At 40.0% G+C, this 17,102-nt stretch overlaps 3 protein-coding genes across 4 annotated transcripts; all 3 read right to left on the reverse strand.

The window, feature by feature from the left end:
- Positions 1–5: 5 nt before the first annotated feature.
- Positions 6–2,171, reverse strand: ppp1r3c2b (protein phosphatase 1 regulatory subunit 3C2, duplicate b). The gene is made up of 3 exons (XM_023394038.2): positions 1,468–2,171; positions 1,293–1,351; positions 6–1,047 (listed from the first exon to the last, which is right to left on the reverse strand). Exons 2-3 carry the CDS (start codon positions 1,310–1,312, stop codon positions 201–203), a joined length of 867 nt encoding a protein of 288 aa, XP_023249806.1. The 5' UTR covers positions 1,313–1,351; positions 1,468–2,171; the 3' UTR covers positions 6–200.
- A 653-nt stretch (positions 2,172–2,824) lies between these two features.
- gins4 (GINS complex subunit 4 (Sld5 homolog)) lies at positions 2,825–6,962 on the reverse strand. 2 transcript variants are annotated; one of them, XM_023394039.2, is made up of 8 exons: positions 6,689–6,962; positions 6,484–6,570; positions 4,741–4,854; positions 4,550–4,647; positions 4,356–4,444; positions 4,108–4,198; positions 3,850–3,954; positions 2,825–3,547 (listed from the first exon to the last, which is right to left on the reverse strand). In XM_023394039.2, exons 1-7 carry the CDS (start codon positions 6,791–6,793, stop codon positions 3,858–3,860), a joined length of 681 nt encoding a protein of 226 aa, XP_023249807.1. In that variant the 5' UTR covers positions 6,794–6,962; the 3' UTR covers positions 2,825–3,547; positions 3,850–3,857. The 2 variants fall into 2 exon arrangements, with proteins under 2 accessions (XP_023249807.1, XP_087026471.1); XM_087170345.1 differs by having other exon boundaries at positions 3,539–3,566.
- A 1,272-nt stretch (positions 6,963–8,234) lies between these two features.
- arid5a (AT-rich interactive domain 5A) lies at positions 8,235–15,422 on the reverse strand. Its single transcript, XM_023393951.2, has 7 exons — positions 15,404–15,422; positions 14,095–14,165; positions 11,720–11,888; positions 11,558–11,610; positions 10,609–10,706; positions 10,366–10,525; positions 8,235–10,256 (listed from the first exon to the last, which is right to left on the reverse strand). The coding sequence occupies exons 1-7, from the start codon at positions 15,405–15,407 to the stop codon at positions 9,000–9,002; spliced, it is 1,812 nt and encodes a 603-aa protein (XP_023249719.2). The 5' UTR covers positions 15,408–15,422; the 3' UTR covers positions 8,235–8,999.
- Between the last annotated feature and the right edge of the window lie 1,680 nt (positions 15,423–17,102).

Consider the following 17,102-nt stretch of genomic DNA (forward strand, 5'->3'; position numbering starts at 1 on the left):
AAGGCCTGTTTTAAAGTTGTTGTTTTTTTATATACAAAGCAGGTACTGAAATGTCTAAACATTTATGGAAATATACATACCAATTCAGAGTGGAAATAATGCAAATGTAATAAAAAAAAAAAAAAATATCCACCTCATCTTTACGTAGGACCGATGTACTATGTATGACAAAATCAGGGATCCTTTCTAGGCTGGACAAGTCATGCCCTATCACTTCGATTCTTCCCGCAACAGAGATGTGAGCTCACACACACAGCAATGCTGTAATTCTGTCCGTTGTTATTGTCCCAGAAACGTTCGCTCTGCCCTCCTGGTAAATAACTTAAACAGAATTCTATCTTCCTTTTGGCATCTAGCACTTTAGGAATGGCAAGTTCAAACTCAAAGATGTCCGTCTGTGGTCCTCCGAAGCGTTTCTGCAGGTACATGCAGGGCGCGTCTTTGTAGCTCTGCCACGAGTCAAAGGTTATGCGCACACGCACATCCTTCTGGAAGCTGACGTTCCTGACTCGGACAGTACCTTGGAGGGAGTGCTCAGTAACGCTGCAGTTCTCCAGGATAACCATGCTCTCTGCCAGCTTGGCACGGAAGGCCTGGAAATCTGCAGAGGGTTGTGGGAAACCCAGTTTGAGCCGTGTTCCTGGGCAGCAGGTGCTGACGGTGCAGCTGTAGCCGTCCTCTGTCATGCTTCCCAAACCCTGCAGCGATGGCAGCAGGTCGAGGTCAGACTGCTCCTCTTCATCAGAAAACTCTCGCACAGCTGTTAGAGACAGTCCTCTTGAGTCAGCGAAAACCACACGTCTGTTCTTGACTGGGATCAAAACCTCATCGTCCAAGTCATCCAAAAAATCCCAAGAAAGTTGACTCAAGATATCAGAGGGGAGCTGATCAGAAACCTGAGGACGGATGCAAGGACGCTGTGGCTTCAGAATGGGAACCCACACGTGAGGACACAGTTGTTTGCGTTGGTTCAAGCACAGCCTGACAGCAAGCTCCACAAGTCCAGCTGAATGGGCCATTGACCCGAGGCCAACCACTGGCAGGACACTTGCAAGAGAAAAAAAAACAAAACAAAAAAAACAGTGATTTCAATAAATACCCCCGTATTAAACTTCTGTATCTGTGCTGTTGTTGGCTTATGAGGCGCATTAAGGAATGCATCACAATATTTATGTGACCCCAGATATGGGATAGTGATTAAAACTGACCCTAACTTTTTCAAAACCATTGAAGAAGTGATGCAGGATAATGCACCTCACAGCAGAGGAATCAACACAGTCTTAAGTGCTTACGTTGTACTGGAGATCTCCATGTTGGTAGTCTGCTGCTGAGTGACGGGAATAAGTTTTTGCTGGAGAAAAAAGAGGAAGAAAAGTGAGTGCCAGTAATACAACACAGTGCTTTGATAAAGTTTGCAAAATCATCATCATCATACATTGAAAGTCTCAAATATTTCAAAAGTCTTACTTTTCAAACCCACATGAGCAGCACGTTTTAGTCTCAGCCGCCCCTTTGGCCAAATGGGATTCTGGCACAATGTCCTATTTATACTACCTCAGTTAATATGCCATGTTGTATACTCCACCCTCTTCACTCTCCCGACCAATCAGCTGATTATTGTGTTTTTGTGTTCTGCTAAAGTTGTTGTAGACCTGCATCTAACGAGGATTATAGATAATGTGCAGCAACGGACCCTTTTTTAAAATTATTATTATTTTTTATTTCTGTGCTTTATTTGTAGCATTATTCAGAATTTGAGTGTCAGTGCAAAAACTTGTTATCACACCAGTATGTTCTAGCTGTAAAGATTTATGTGAAGTTATGTCTTTGTATTGTCACCTCAAATCTGTCGTATCAGTGCTGACATGGCGATAAAAGTATATACAGGTCAACTGTAGGTAGATGAAGCACAGCCCGTCATTGTGGAAACTATTCCAGTCATCCTGGTCTCTATTCTCAGACCTGTCAATGGACACAGATCCCACTGAGGCCTGGGCCTGAATCCAGGTCCACTGCTGGTTCGCTCGTGTCTCGAAGGGATCGCTGTCCCTAAGTCCGTCAGCATGTGTGACGCTGAGGAAGGGCCAGATTACAAACGACTCTCAGCATGCCAGTAATCTAACCGAGGGTGCTATTCGAGTATCAAGCCACGTACGTGTATACATATTGAGTTACATGAAACACGTCACCCACGCTTGGGGAGATGTATTTGGACGCCAAACTCAAGGGCATTTTAATGACTTAAAACAGTTAGAATGAAAGGATTTGACTTTCTGCACTTGCATGAGAAGACGTCCAGAAAGCTGATAGAGGTTGAACGATGAAGTGCTATGATTAATAAATTATAAACCGAATTACTCTCATACCCATTTAATCATTTGCAAATTTTTTAAGGTTTTATTATTTTTCCAATGCCACATTTCCAACTATTTTCAAGGTCTAAGGGATCACTATTTTCATTTTCCAACATTTATTATGCAAGTTAGCATTCATGAACTATAAATGCTTGTTCCTGATCTCCTAACAACAAGGGGTTGTAGGACTGGATATTAGCTAGATCAGCAGTGCAGTTCAAGAGGACGACCATCTGTTGACATGTAGTTCAGTTATGAAAAGCCGGATTTCTCTCAGTCCCTTATTGGCTTCAATTACTGCACAATTTTGTGTGAGGGCAAACAATGAGCACCGCTTGCTCCATGTGAAATGCTTATATAACACTATTATAACAATTATGTCTCAGAGAAGAAATGTTCCACGCGTCCTCTTAGGGTGAAACTAAAAAACACACAATCAAAAGAAACTTCAAACTTGTGACACAGAGAGGTGTTGAAAAGCAGATAAAACTGGATTTGGTAATCAAGGCGAAGACATGCACAGACACTTTCTGAACATTAACAGGATTTCTATTATTTATAATGACAGTAATTCATATTGAGCGTGAACTTCACCAAAAGAAACAGCTTTCAAACAAACATACACATAAATTAGCATCTGCACCTTGTGATGCTCAGCATTGTGATGCCAAGTGAAATGATGAAATTTCACCTTCAGGTCATTTGATGCATCCTGTTATTGAGCAGCAGAGGAAAAGCCCAGTAATGCAGGTCATCTGGATATAGTAACAGAGGGAGTGGTGAATTGGCAGATTAGATAGAGTCTTAAGAGTCTTTACCAGTCTCACCAAGCCAAACACACCAGAATAACATTATAATTATGTAACCAAACTTATGTTGTGACATGATTTAAAAAAAAAACAAAAAAAAAGGTCCAAAAATAACACAGCACTGCAAAAGCTGGGTTGTTGAACAGTGTTCATTCACAGCCTTCACTTCTCATTAGTAGTGACCTTATATTTGGTGTTAATATGTTGCACTGAATTACATTTCTTGAAGCCATGGTACCACAAATGTCTCTGTGTTTGCATCCAACAGTGGATGTTTCTCCTGATGTGATCTCTGCAGGATAAACTGCTCATTCTGTATTACCACTGGGTAATGAAAATGAGCCGATACTCATTTTATGACCTCCTGGAGCCATCCACACCAACCTGCAACATAAAAAAAATCCTATGTGTCAGATGTGTTAACTGTTCAGTGAGATGACAAGTCCAACGTATTGTTAACATATTGTTGTCCGTAAAAGAGGTACTTTTCTTTCATAATCTGTTGCCAAGAGACAATGAACACTGCAAAAAATAAGTGAGAGCTAAAAATACATCCAGATGTCACTGCAAGGCAGTTGCTTATGTAAGATCTGCAGAAATGAATTAGCAGATGTCTGAACAAGAGGGCGCGAGGGCAGTATTGAGTTAACGAGAAAGATGACACAGTCAGCCTCATTGTTACTCACCTCCACATTCAAATTAACTGGACAGCTCCACTTGAAACAAGTGGTGCGATAGTTCGATACCGCATTAGGTGCTGAGAGCCCTCTTCAAGATCCACAACATACTCTCTGATAGAAGACACGCAGTAGAGATAATATCAGTTGTTTTAGTATCGATGCAGAAAAATATAACAGGACTGAATGTGAAAAGGTAACACTGCCCCCTACTGGGTTTGGAAAACAGTGACAACACATCAAGTGACATGTTGATGAATTCAGTACCTCTGATCGTCTGTTTCAGGCTCCACCAAGATGTTTTCCTGTCTCTCCTTCACCCGCAGAAACACAAAGGAGTCCAAGCAGGGCTCGGGCACTGGTATCACATTAGAATACACAGGATTTAGCATCACGGTCAGTGAAAATGTCAGAGAAAATGCCACCATCTGCCGGCGCACGCCAATAGCAGTATTTCGGTCATAGGTCATCTAAGAACAAAAGAGCCTGTGTGGTAAGAGTAGAGGAGACGTTACCTGCTTTCAGCATATCCACTGTCTGTAGGTTGGGGGGCATGCGCTTCAGTGCTACAGCCTTCAGGTACGTTTCTGTGTTGGCATAGTACCTGTATGCCAGATGGACACGGGTTGTTTTGTTTTTGTGACATTTTATCTCAAATGTCACAAAACAGCAGTAGTAACAGCTCTAATCTTATTTTAACCATACTCACTCTTTGGCAAAGGCAAACTCCTCAGGTGAGAGCAGAGAGGGATCTCCCTCCCCTCGAGACTTTTCTCTCTCCAGGACGTGTGGGAAAAACTTTTCAATCTAGACATGGAACAAAAATCAGGCAAATTTGCCAACAAGCACTTAGTGAGGTGAGAGCTTTATGGCACACGCTGTATTGTTGACCTGACTTACCTTCTGCAGACGAGAGCGCAGGTAGCTGCTCAGAACAAAGCGGATCCTGTCTATTTCCATGCGATGGACGCTGGCCTTTGCATCACCTTTCTTCACCCGCTGCAAGTTGGCTTCCTGTTGGTATGAAGTTCACAACAACAGTGAGAGAAATGTCTTATATTCGGGGGGAATTACAATGACCAGAAAAGCAACATCATACAGTGGTTAAATGATTTGATTATTTGAATGGATGAGTAAGCGCATGGATCCACCTCTGTTTCCAAATCTGGATCTGGTATTAGAATTTCAACAGCAGTTATGTCACAATAACAGATTCAAACATTTGTTTGTTTTACGCTGCAATATTTTCAATAAGATTTTACATTTAATATTGTATATACACTTGTCAGATTATAGATATTATTACATGACCATGTCCTGATTTCTTTGTAGGGCTTCTTTTTAATTCATTCATACATATCATTTAATTGATTTATAATTTAAACAGCTAAAAAAATAAAGTGCCTTGAGAGCTCAACGCACTGCAACACTGCAAGAAAATACATGCAAATAGACAAAAAAAAAAAAAAAAAAAAAAAACAACTTCAGAAAACATCATCATCAATTTGACAACACATGTACTGCAAATATTCACAACACAACCAAATATATAAACGTGCAGCAAATACTCACAACCCAACTGAAGTGTTTCCTGCGGACACCTCACTGTGCTATAGGAATAAAGGCAAAAGAATGCCCTAAAAGAATAACTTTAAAAAAGTGATGAACCCAGCTGGGATGCACTTGTTGTTTAATGCTTTTAACTTCAAAAGTCACAAAGTATTGAACAACAACTGCGCCCCAGCCGGGTTCCTCACCTTTTAGTGTCCCCTGGAAACACTTCTGTTGGGTTGTGAGTATTTTCAGCGCATATGTTGTCAAATTGAGGATGATGTTTTCTGAATTTGTTTGTTTTGTCCATTTGCATGCGTTTTCTTAAGGTGCAGTGTGTTGACCTCTCAGGGCCGCCATATACAAAGCATTTATTTCTCAAGACCCAGAAAAATGTAAAGCAAGCAGCTGCCATGATAATGTGTTAATGTGTGCTGAAAAAATTAGCTGATTGTGATTCAAGTAATTTATCAAGCAAAAAAGGTCAAACATTTGCTTGTTCCAGCTTCTCAAATAGGAGGACATGTTATTTTGTGTTCCACCTTATTCACTATTTTCCACATTTATAGACAAGTAACTGACAGTTTAACAGTGGTGGAATGAAACTAAGTAAAATTTTGAGGTACATTATTTGAGCATTTCATTTTCATTCCACTTTATACTTCCAGTCCTCTATATTCCTGAAGGACATATTGTACTTTTTAATTATTGTACTTTAAACCACCTGACAGAATATAAAGTCGTTTACATCAGCTCAACCTCAGTCAGTTACCACAGTAAAAAGGTCTTTGTACATTAAAGCATCAGCATTAATCTAATAGTTAAATATATATTTAACAGTACAGCACTCACAAGAGCTTTTGGTATAAGTACATTTTGCTATTAATAGGTGTTTGTGTATACTTCAGTAACGTTTTCAATGCAGGACTTTGTACTTTTACTGGAGTAAAGGACGTGAATACTTCCTCCACCACTGCAGTTTGATCAGTCATGTAAATAATAGTTGTTTGCAGCTCTGCACCATCCTGTATCTGCTGTTTTGTTACATTTAGAAATGTGGGCAGAGCCGCATCTACTCCCCATTCAATTTACCATGTGAGTCAGCTGCTCCATCACACACTCCACCACCTCTGACTTGTTCTCCAGCAGCTCCGGTGAGAACTTCTCATTCAGCCAAGCCTGCGACGCACAGAGAGGAACACAACTGTCAAAATGCGGCGGACAGGCTAATAAGAGTGTCGAAGATCTTTGGCACTGCATGTCATAAAATGTCATCATTTTGTCAACGTCAGCTCACTTCTTCCAGTTTAGCGATCAGCTCCGCCGGAGTCATAACATCCTCCTGGCTGTCATCTTGGTTGGCATCGCTGCCGTCGTCGAACAAAGCGTCCGCGTCCGACATAGTTTTTCTTCACGATGTAAAAAAAAAAGAAAAAAAGAAAACACCAAGCTTAACAGAAACAAAATCTGTAAAGTAAAGTTAAAAGTGATTTCAACGTCATAAGTTAAAGCATTTTGCTAAACATACATGAACTAGCTACAGAGCAACATGTGTTTACTGTTTTCCTTGTTTATTGGCGCCACTGAAATGGTATTCTCGCGAGATATGTGCCGTTGATTTTATTCCCTGCGCTCAGCCTTTAAGGCATGGTTCCTCACAAGCTACGTGAAGTGTGTACAACCCATGTATGTATTATGATTATGTCAACGCCTGAACGGGCTACACAGTTAAATAAGGTATTAGTTTATCGACATTAAGAATGAAGTTTGTATCATGTTTGGTTTATGTGTCTGCCCTGCCCCTTGTAGGAGGCGAGTTTTTAACACTGCCTAGGAGCAGTAGTCCTTCCTGAGAGTCCTAAAATAGGGATTTAATGTTTTCCACCCAGTACTACCAAACCAAAAATATATTATGATTAGTATGTAAGCACACTAATAGTGGTATAGAGTTGAGTATGAGCATTAGATGATGCAGCAAATTGCATTTTTACTAAAGTAATGTAAATGAAAAAGTGCTATTGAAATATGATTAAAAATGTATACATTATTAACAAGTTACAACCCCTGGCTGCAGGCAATGAAAGCACAGAAGTATAAAGTACAAATATAAGTAAGTGTATTAGTCATGAGTGATTATTTACTCCCAGGCACAAAGAACACAGTCAACAGATGAAGTTCCCACAGAGAACATGTCATGTCTCCCCTGCATTATTAGATCTGATCTCTGCCTTTTTCATCTTTTATCAGCCCTTGTGAATTCAACAGAAATGTCATCATCTGCTTCACTTGTTCCAGCTGTTTCAGACCACATTGTGGTTTTCAGCAGAATGTAATTTATCACATTTTCTTCTCTTCTTTGTTCACAGCTCTTGCCACATAATTGTTTTTCACCGGCAATGATCTTGCATCCGCTGTGGCATTGACACTGTGCTGCAGTGATGTTCAGTATTGCATATCAGTTCTCACAGCAGCTTCCCTGGGCTTATCTGTGCTTCATCAGACCTGCACGGTTGTTGCCACAACTTGGAGAGTTGCAGTCATTGTAAAGCAGATCAACAGACACCAATAACGCAGCTGGCACACTGATTTTGTCATCATGTTGCTTCTCATAAATGTCTTCTTGCTGATGAACTATTCATTTAAGTGGGAAACAATTAGTGCCTGGTGGAAAAACCTGAAACCAATGAAATATTCCTGATGGTGTCACTCACTCACAAATCAGGTGGCAAATTAAAATCAACTAATAAATTAATTTGAAAAATTTAAAGTGATGGGGAAACTGATTAAAAATCAATAAGCAGTTGAAAAAAATCAACATTTCTATAATTACAAAGGACCAAAGGTTTTAATGTTTTAGTTTATTTTTGTTATTTATTCATGATCATCTAGTACTTTCTGTTTAAATACATTTGAATGACAATGAGATCTGCATGTAATGTTTTAAAAAAAAAAGTATAACACTGGTATAAGGCAGATACAGTATCACTGTTTTCAACAAACTTCACGATACAGTACAATGATAAACAGTCCAGAAAGTTTTTAACTTAGTCATTGAAATTGTGCAAGTGATGAAAAATGTAGAAGTGTGATTCTGACAAAAATCTGTCTTCTATCTATCTCTAACTGAACCAGATGTGTTTCAGCAATCTATTGTGAATTTCTCATATTCATAAAGATATGTCATTGAAATTTGTATATTTTTGCCTGTACATTGTGTAAAGTGACATTTACAAAAACAATCTTGGGTAAATAACAGATAATAACAGCTAATTTCATTATGTTAACACTTTAAATTTACATGATACACCAGTGTAATACTAAGTATTATTGATTAATTCACAGCAAAAAACCAACACACCCATTCAACGCACGTAGACGATCCTATAAATCTCCCTCGCCGTCACTACTCTGACTTCATTTCTTTTCAGTATTGTTTGGTTTTGGTCACAGTCAGTTAATTGCAGTAAAACACAAGCAAGGCATCACCAAAACTACACTGCGCAATACAAAAGTGGGCCAACAAGCTCCATGGGTGCCTTCCTCAGTGCAAAGATGAACTTTGATTATTTCAACAACTGTGGAGTTGAAATACAAAAAAAAAAAAAAAATCACAGCTTGTGAGGATAAATGTGATTCATGGCCGGTAGGGCATATCCAGTTTGGGGATTTAACAGAGGAAAGGAGTAAGGATATGGGTAAACAGTAGACCCAATGAGAGCAGAGTGAGCTGGACCCACTGGTATATGACGGTACATTAGCTGGGACTGAGGTAGTCTCATTCTGCTGGGGAGGAACATAGAGTGTAATGGAGGCTGGTGCCGAGAGTCTCTCCCTGATTTATCGTAGCTTGACAGGATGCATGACACTGGCAGCGGGGTGGTGGAATGGGACAGATTCTGCTGAGCGGGAGGAACTTTTTGTAGCATTGTCCTGGATTTCTCCCTCTTCTCTGTCTGATAAAGCCACGGAGCCATGTTGTTCAGCTTCTTGGCACAAGTCAGAGGGTCGTCCTGGTGCGCCAACCTGTTAGGGTGAATTTTATAACTTGGTCGAATAGGAGCGGGCCGCAGAAGCTGCACAGATTTTGGAATAACTTTGGTGAAACTAGACATAGATGTTGCAGCACAGTCAGATTTCTCAGGGAAAGAGGCGGAGGGGTGGTAAGGATGGGGGAAATATTTGCCACTCCCTTTGTGGAATGGCTTCCAAGGACAGTCTTTAAATTGGTTTTTTATTGAGTCAGTGGTCAGTGATTGGGAGCTGACATGAGAAACGTCTTTATTCAGTCGTGTAAGATCTTTGGAACAGCTCGCAGACTTGTTGTCCTCTCTATGGTTGGGTGTATTTTTAACAGAGCTGGAACAGTTTTGACTCAGTTCTGAGGTTGATGCAGGATTATCTTCGTTTCCTGCCGGACCGTCCTCTGATGAAACAGAGAGAGGGGAGGGGCTGCGGGAAGAGGAGGAGGATAAAGGGCGCGGGGAGCCATCAGAGGAGTTGCAGTTCTGGCTGGAAGAAGCCCGGGCTGGAGACTGGGAGCAGCAGATGACGGAGGGCCTTTCTTTATCTTCGCTCTGTGGACTCGGGGGCAAGTTTAGGCTGGCCTGAGCCATTCGCTTCTTTTTCTCCAGAGGCGAGATGACCTCTCCAGCAGCAGATGCTGGTGTCGTAAGGCACTGAGTAGTCCAAGGGCTGGATGTGGGCACCGGGAGAAGGTAGAGAGAAGGACAAATCTCAGTGGGGGCTCTGCTTGGCTGAGAGCTGTCTGGATGGTGTCTGTCAGAGGTGGCAGCCCAGAGAGCAGTGTGAGGATGCATCACTGCTTCACTTTGGCAGGCAGCATCTGGACTCCTCTGGGTGAGTATCTATGAAATAACACAGGGGATGTTTTAGAAAAACACTATATGCACTAAAAGTGGAGCAGAAATTCTTCTCTTTTTTTAGACTATTTATCAGAGGTACAATATATATTACCTCAGAATCCATCTCTCTATCCGACTGTGTCCTTTTCCTCTTAACCTCAGCCTTGTTGACCTTGCCATCCAAATTTCTCTTATAGGGCTTCCGTGGTTTGCTCAGTGGCAAAGGTTTGTCTTCCTCTCCTTTTATGTGTCTTTCAAAGGGCAGCACAAGCCTAAGGAAATACATTTTCTGATTATGAATCATCTGACTTGCTGATTGAATGGACATGTTGGTCGGAAACAGAATCATCCTCACCTCTCATAGTGTCTGCGGGTGCAAGTAGCAGCACTGGTGCTTCCTGGACTTCCTCCCAGCTCATCATACACTTTTTTCCAAAGACGCTGTGCCGTCACCTGTTGGTTAACACAGTGGAAAATAATGCACATTTAGAACAGCTAAAGTCCATAATTGCTCCAATAATCTTTTTTTTTTTTTTTTAACATGTGAGAGGAAAGGAAGAGTCAGAGGCTTGTCATAGTGATACATAAAACGAAAAGGCTCATGGTCTCTTCCCTCACAGGGCTGCTTAAGGCCCAAAGGCCACCAGAGGCCCGTAAAATGAGAAAAAAAAATCTTACTTTTGAGCTGAAATCGTACTGAATAGACAGTGTTTGAAGTCTAAACAGGTTCACTTATTTCTACATCTCTTAATTTTTTTTAAATTTAAATGTCTTTAGTTGTTGTGTTGCAAAGTTAACTTGCCTCTGTAGACTGCAGACATTTGGTTCCAAATTGCATCAAGCGCAGTGGGCCCCACTGTGCCTGCTCTCAGGTCTAGAGTTAAAAGTGTTTTTAAGGAAGGGAGATGGCAGCTTAAATGCCATGACTGCTGGTTTTCAGTACTGAAAGAACACTTTCATTTTTAAATATATAACATGCGTAGGCGGCTTAAATTGTTGTGTTTACACCCAGGGACACGGTGATGGAAGAGGTGAGGGTCAACTCTGTTCAGAGCCCTGCCTCTGCTCTAGTGCTATTTCAATATGAGTTGCACTCTCAGGCAGAACTTGTCACACTGTGTCATCATCAAAGACAACGCTTTACGTGTGGTGATGCACTGACAGCTCAGAGGCCTAAATGTCCTCCGGTGTGGTGAAAAACCACCGCAGAGCAGGACCTGACCTATCACACGTTTTCCACTGAGAAACCAGTTCACACAGCCAATCGACTGCGAACAATAGTCAAATAAAGAACTTGTACTCACTAAATCGTAGCCCCCACGTTTCTCAACCGCTTTGTAGATCTTCCAAAGATTAACTGAGAGTGGAAAAAAACACACATGAGGACCGAATTATTCTCATTCTAATTCCATGTGAATATTTTGTTCATTCAACAGCAAACAGGAGGCTAATGAAGGTTTACTCACTCTGTTTGAATCCCAGGTGTGGGATCCTTTCTATGGGCGAACCTTTGTCCTTCATAAAAGAGTGCAGACTCGATACAAAAGCCTTCTCCTCCATCTGCACCAGACTGGGCCTCACCTCTTCCTCACATTCATTCGTAGAGTCATGAATCTCAATAACGGGGGGAGAAGCCTGCAGCAGAGACAGAGAACATGCGTAAGCGTGTGTTCTGCGTCAAAAACCAAGCAGCTCCTGTCAGTGTGACACGGTCCACTGCACTGATAATGGAAACTGTGTTTTACAGTTGAAGGTATTATCATAGGTGGGAAAAAGATGCACACAGTCATCTCGTAAGACACAAATGCTGAAATGAAACATCAAAATCAGAGTAGGGTTTTACCGCTACTTTCAATAGACAACCGCTACACATCCTGTCTGGAGAGATAGCAGCAGACTTGTGGGGTTTTTGGTCTAGAGTTGTCAGTCACTTGTTTCACAAATGTCACTTTGAAAAACAAACATAAGCCATAAGAAGGAATTAATAAATAAAGTGTTGAAAACAATATGAACTAGTGACTGGTGACAGATGACAAACCGAATGGTGAAAAAAAAAAAAAAACTGCTGTTGCATGTTTTCTGTTTTTCTGCAGAACATGTATCAGTTACTTTGAAGAAGATTTTAAAATACCACAAAATAAGGATGTATCAAGTGTTACAACCCGGACTACCCAGAACTCAAATGCAAGAAATTGACAATGTCACTATTTGTGGTTTGCAAGAAAGCAGAAATGAAACAATGAAGGCATGCAGAATTAAAATCATCAGTTAAGTGCGATTTCAAGAAGAGAAGTGTAAAACTACCAAAACATAAGAAGGGAAACTGTTGATAAAACCGTTTCTCTATTTTAACCTTGATGATATTCTGAGTTCCATTTTGAGATTGTCCTTTTGAGACAACATGGCGCGAACACAAGCTGAAAACGTAACCTTCTTGTTTTGTGATGTGGTGTTGAACTGTTTTCACAGGAACAATATTAAAGCTGAATGCACACTTTGCCTCTGCGTCGATCAATTTTGATAGATTTCCTGTCAAAACACAGACGGCGATGGAATAATGTCAATATTTTACTTTGAATCACCAGACGTAGAAGCTGCTGCTTTATTTCTGTGGTAGTCATTGTACAACAAAACAGCTCAAGGTGGTTTCATATTGAATCAAGTTCCTCTATGCGGTTCCTGGTTCCGAGAAGTAGGCCTCTAGAGTGAGTAATAGTGAAGGTGCAGGCCTCTAACCAAGATAGCCCCGACTGAGTCACAGTTCAGCAGCTCCACACTGCTGTTCCCAGCCACCAGCCGACACCTCTGACTTTCCACTGTTATTGTGTCTCAGCCAGGAGAACAGCTCGACGAGGCAGATATTTTTGTTTGTATTGTTTTCAAGATGTGATGTGAGATGTGTGAAAATGTTATTTCCAAGACCTCGTTTCAATTTCCTGTATCTCCAGGGTGAGAAACTGGTTGATAAATGTGCAAAGCTGAATCCAAAGTGATGTGAGGGTGAGAGCTACGGCAGGTGAAACGGCAACATTTTTGCTGGGGATCTCGCATAAAAATTCACTGGTATTCACAAAGCGATTATTTACTTTCGGTCACTGATTCATATTCATCTGATTCACAAAACTTTCAGGTTCATGCGTCAGTGGTTGCCTACAGGAAACGTCTGCACTCTAAGCCATATTCTGAAGCCTCTTCACTGCAGATCTCACCCTACACCAGACAGCGAATATTGTTGTGAAACATTCAGTTGATTTCCACTAAGTGAAATCTTTTTTTTTTTTTTTTGGAAAACCGTGTGGGCGCTGTTGATGTCAGTGTGTTGATATGTGACTCTCGCAATGATTGTCAATGGCGTGCTGGATCGATGCTATCGGCAGGCCAGAAGTCACCACAGAAACCACCAGGCTTTCAACTAACATCAGTCTTGGAAATTTGATGAGCTAATTTGTGTTTCTCATATTGTACCTCTCATTTCAGTTACCAGAATAGTGGCTGTGAGGACCTCCTGCAGTTTCAGAATGCAGTGAAATATTGTGGTGTGCGTGCATTTCGAAGGCCTGGCAGAATTCAAAGCAGAATCACTTATTCCTTGTTACTCATTTCACAATCTGCCATCAAGATGAAACAACTGTACACACACAATCAGCACTTCAAAAAAAAAGAAAAAAAAAAGTTTGCCACTATCTCAAATTCTCTAAAAAAGGGAAATGAAAACACGACACATAACTCATTCTTAGTAGTCATGTCTGTAGTCACTGATTAACTGTAACTGATGGAAATTGCCCAGCTTGCTACCAGAAGGCCAACTGACATTTCATCAGCAGTGACTGGCGGTTAGTACCTGGGTCATCGTCCCCTTCTCTTCATCACTGGCTGCTGTTTGTTGTGACGTCTCACTCTGGTCCTCTTGAGCTACAAAAACATACATCACAGGGACAAAGACATTTACCACTTAATTCTCTTAGAGACTCTGTGAATTTGAATTCAGAGAACCGCGGTGAAGACACAGAGTACTTCTTCATTTCAAGAAACATCATGTGTAGCAATGCACAGTCTAAATAGACAAACACGTCTGATAAAAAAAAGTATTAAAACAGAAGTTTTAGTTCCTATAATTTCTCGAATGATGAGATGATCCATCAGCACAAAAAATTGAAATCTGTAGAACATATTGTCAACTGAGTCTGATATAAAACCACAGGTTGCAAAACCACTTCCTGCTCATGAACATAACCGCCTATATGCTGCACTGTATGATATTGTAACACATCAACTACAGTATTTTAAAAACAGTGTGTATAATATTAGTATTAGCAGTGGAATATAATGTATTGAGAATCTTATTTCTATGTCTTAAAGGTTTTGATCTTATTTTTATTGTTTGCTTGTATTTTGTTTTTGGGTGGTGGTGTGTGTGGTATGTGTGTGTGTGTGTGTGTGTGTGTGTGAAGGTTGGGAAAGTTGTGTGGGGGGAATAAAACAAATAAAAAACGGCAAAACAATCGCAATGAAATGTAACCGTGAGAGTGATGAATGTCATTCTTCACAAACTGTCAGCTCACTACGTCCTAGCCCCTCCACCCACAGTGATATCACAACCAATATGCTTCTCTTTTGAGATCACTTATTTCCTGTGCTGCGGCTTGAACCTTTAATTCTGCTTTCAGTAGCCTCTAACTTCTCCATTTCATGTGCTGAAGAAATAGTTCTTGATGTATTGTTTCCAACATGCAACTGTTTCTTTATATGGGTGTTTAACTGTGTGTGTTAAAGCTTGTGTTAAAGCTTGTGTTGAAGCTTGTGTTGAAGCTTGCATTTGCAGCAGTGTATTTGCAGCGGTGTATTTGTCTCAGTCAAATTTTTTGCGATAGACAAATCTAGGCTTGTTTAAGTAAATAAAGTTAAGGTTACTAATACATTCTTTATAAATACATACACAATACTTTGTTTCACAAATGAATGTACATTCATTTACTTTTCAGAAGCAGACAGTTTTTTCATATTTTGTAAAAAGACATTTAAAGTGTTAATATTCTTCAACTTCAGTAGTATACTACAGAGCGATACGGTATTGAACCTGTTGCTGTAAGTACATAAAGCGGTTTGTATGAACAGTATCTGACTTCAATAAAGATAAAAATAAGTCTCACCCATTTCCAGAAGTTGTCTTCTAGTCTCCGGCTCGACTGTGTTTTGTGACATTAACTCATGCGGCACCCTCTTCAACTCCACACCTCGAAATAGGAAGGTGTACTCCACAGGACAGTTTCATTGGTTGACTGATGGCACCGCAGCAAATGAGCCTGGGAGACTCAAGTTTTTTTTTTTTTTTTTTTTTTTACTTGAGTCTCAGAATGTCTGTTCTCTCTGTTTCATCTCTTGGCTTTCAGACAGAAAAAAAAACAACAGCTGTATTTAAATTGTTTGAATTTGTTTGAGCGTGGATCAAACCAATTTCAGCAGAATCTGAATTTCTACAGAAAACTGTATCTGATATTATTTAATTTCTGATGAGAAGTCCTATGTTCACAGTGTTATCAACAACACACAGACTTGTAATGTCATTTCTATTTCTGTATGTATTACCGCAAATTAGATAAGAAAAGTGCATTCAAGAAATGACTACAACTCATTTCTCATTAAGTTCACATGATCAGTGCCGACAAAATAAATGTGGATAATCTAAAATAAGAAGAGACAACAAGAAGGAAAGAGAAGAAAAATGATTTCAAGACGAATAAAAGTGTCTTCCTTCAAGTTTACTATGCATATATTGTTTTTTGTTTTTGTTTGTTTGTTGTTAAAGCCTGGTCACCTTCAGTAAACAGACTTGACTCAAATTCACTAAAATTGCTGAATTTCGGGAAGTGAAAGAAACATTGAGCTGATGCCCAGAATCAATACGACACTTCCCACAAGTCTACATTATGAGAACAATGTATTTTAAGAACCGTTTTCAAATATGGGACTTCTTACTGACAAATGGATACTTACTTCACAGTGACTCAGATAAAGTCATTCAAATCCGAATCATGTGGTTTGGGTTTCTTTTATATTAAATGTTTCATTTCAGTGTTTTATGTCACTGAAGCTTTAATAGGTCCTATAAACATGTTTTGCTAGTGTAGCATGGCAATTCATATTGTATTCAGTGATACATAAGTATGCATTAATGTGTGTAAAAGAGGCAACACTTCCTGCTGCCACTAAGTATTTTCTAAGAAGTAAAACAAGAAGTATTAAACACCCCAATGAATTTGCATCTTGAAAGCATCTCGCTTCCCTTAATTTATTTTTCAGTTTATACAAGATGTTAATTAAAACACAGCAAAAATGGGGATCGTTCAAGAGTATCGGTATTGGTTCTGATAAGAAAAGCAATATTATTTGATGGTGATGTTAGATTATATAAGTATACACATCTAAGTACATCATTTTAAATGATGTTGATTTTTGAGTGCATCATGTTGATTGAAATTAAATTAAAACTTTCAGGCCTGGTCTGGATGGGAGGTAGCAAATAAAGCTGCTACCTAAAAAGAACACAATTTATTTAGCCTAAAAAGTGCCTTCGACAGGATTCACAGATTTAGTTTTGACTCATAACAGTAAACGCCTTCCCTATCAGCTCTCCTTTAGGTAAATGAAAGTTCTGAGACTGTTGCAGAGATTTTATATCTCACATTTTAAGGAGGAAAGGAAGCACCACTTCTTTAAAATAGTATCTATGGACCATAGCCTAAAATACATTGGTTAAAAATATAATGCCAGGACAATGCAGAAGCAGCTTTTTCCACGTGGGATGAGTGGCAAATGGGTAAAAAAAACGGTCATCTTTGTCCCTACTAC

Source organism: Seriola lalandi, unplaced genomic scaffold (assembly GCF_002814215.2).
Source record: "Seriola lalandi dorsalis isolate HSWRI2012SDOR001 ecotype SW California unplaced genomic scaffold, Sedor1 jcf7180002054945, whole genome shotgun sequence".
Classification (NCBI taxonomy): Eukaryota; Metazoa; Chordata; class Actinopteri; order Carangiformes; family Carangidae; genus Seriola; species Seriola lalandi.

What these genes read in the sequence shown, in the direction of transcription:
- ppp1r3c2b (XM_023394038.2), bottom strand. Translation starts at nt 1,312, where the DNA reads ATGGAGATCTCCAGTACAAC. An exon ending in ATGGAGATCTCCAGTACAAC is followed by an intron (nt 1,048 to 1,292) that starts GTAAGCACTTAA and finishes TTCTCTTGCAAG; the next exon opens with TGTCCTGCCAGTGGTTGGCC.
- gins4 (XM_023394039.2), bottom strand. Translation starts at nt 6,793, where the DNA reads ATGTCGGACGCGGACGCTTTGTTCGACGACGGCAGCGATGCCAACCAA. An exon ending in AGTGGATATGCTGAAAGCAG is followed by an intron (nt 4,199 to 4,355) that starts GTAACGTCTCCT and finishes ATGTGATACCAG; the next exon opens with TGCCCGAGCCCTGCTTGGAC. An exon ending in CCTGAAACAGACGATCAGAG is followed by an intron (nt 3,955 to 4,107) that starts GTACTGAATTCA and finishes GTCTTCTATCAG; the next exon opens with AGAGTATGTTGTGGATCTTG.
- arid5a (XM_023393951.2), bottom strand. An exon ending in ACCCGCAGACACTATGAGAG is followed by an intron (nt 10,526 to 10,608) that starts GTGAGGATGATT and finishes GTATTTCCTTAG; the next exon opens with GCTTGTGCTGCCCTTTGAAA. An exon ending in ATAGAGAGATGGATTCTGAG is followed by an intron (nt 10,257 to 10,365) that starts GTAATATATATT and finishes GTTATTTCATAG; the next exon opens with ATACTCACCCAGAGGAGTCC.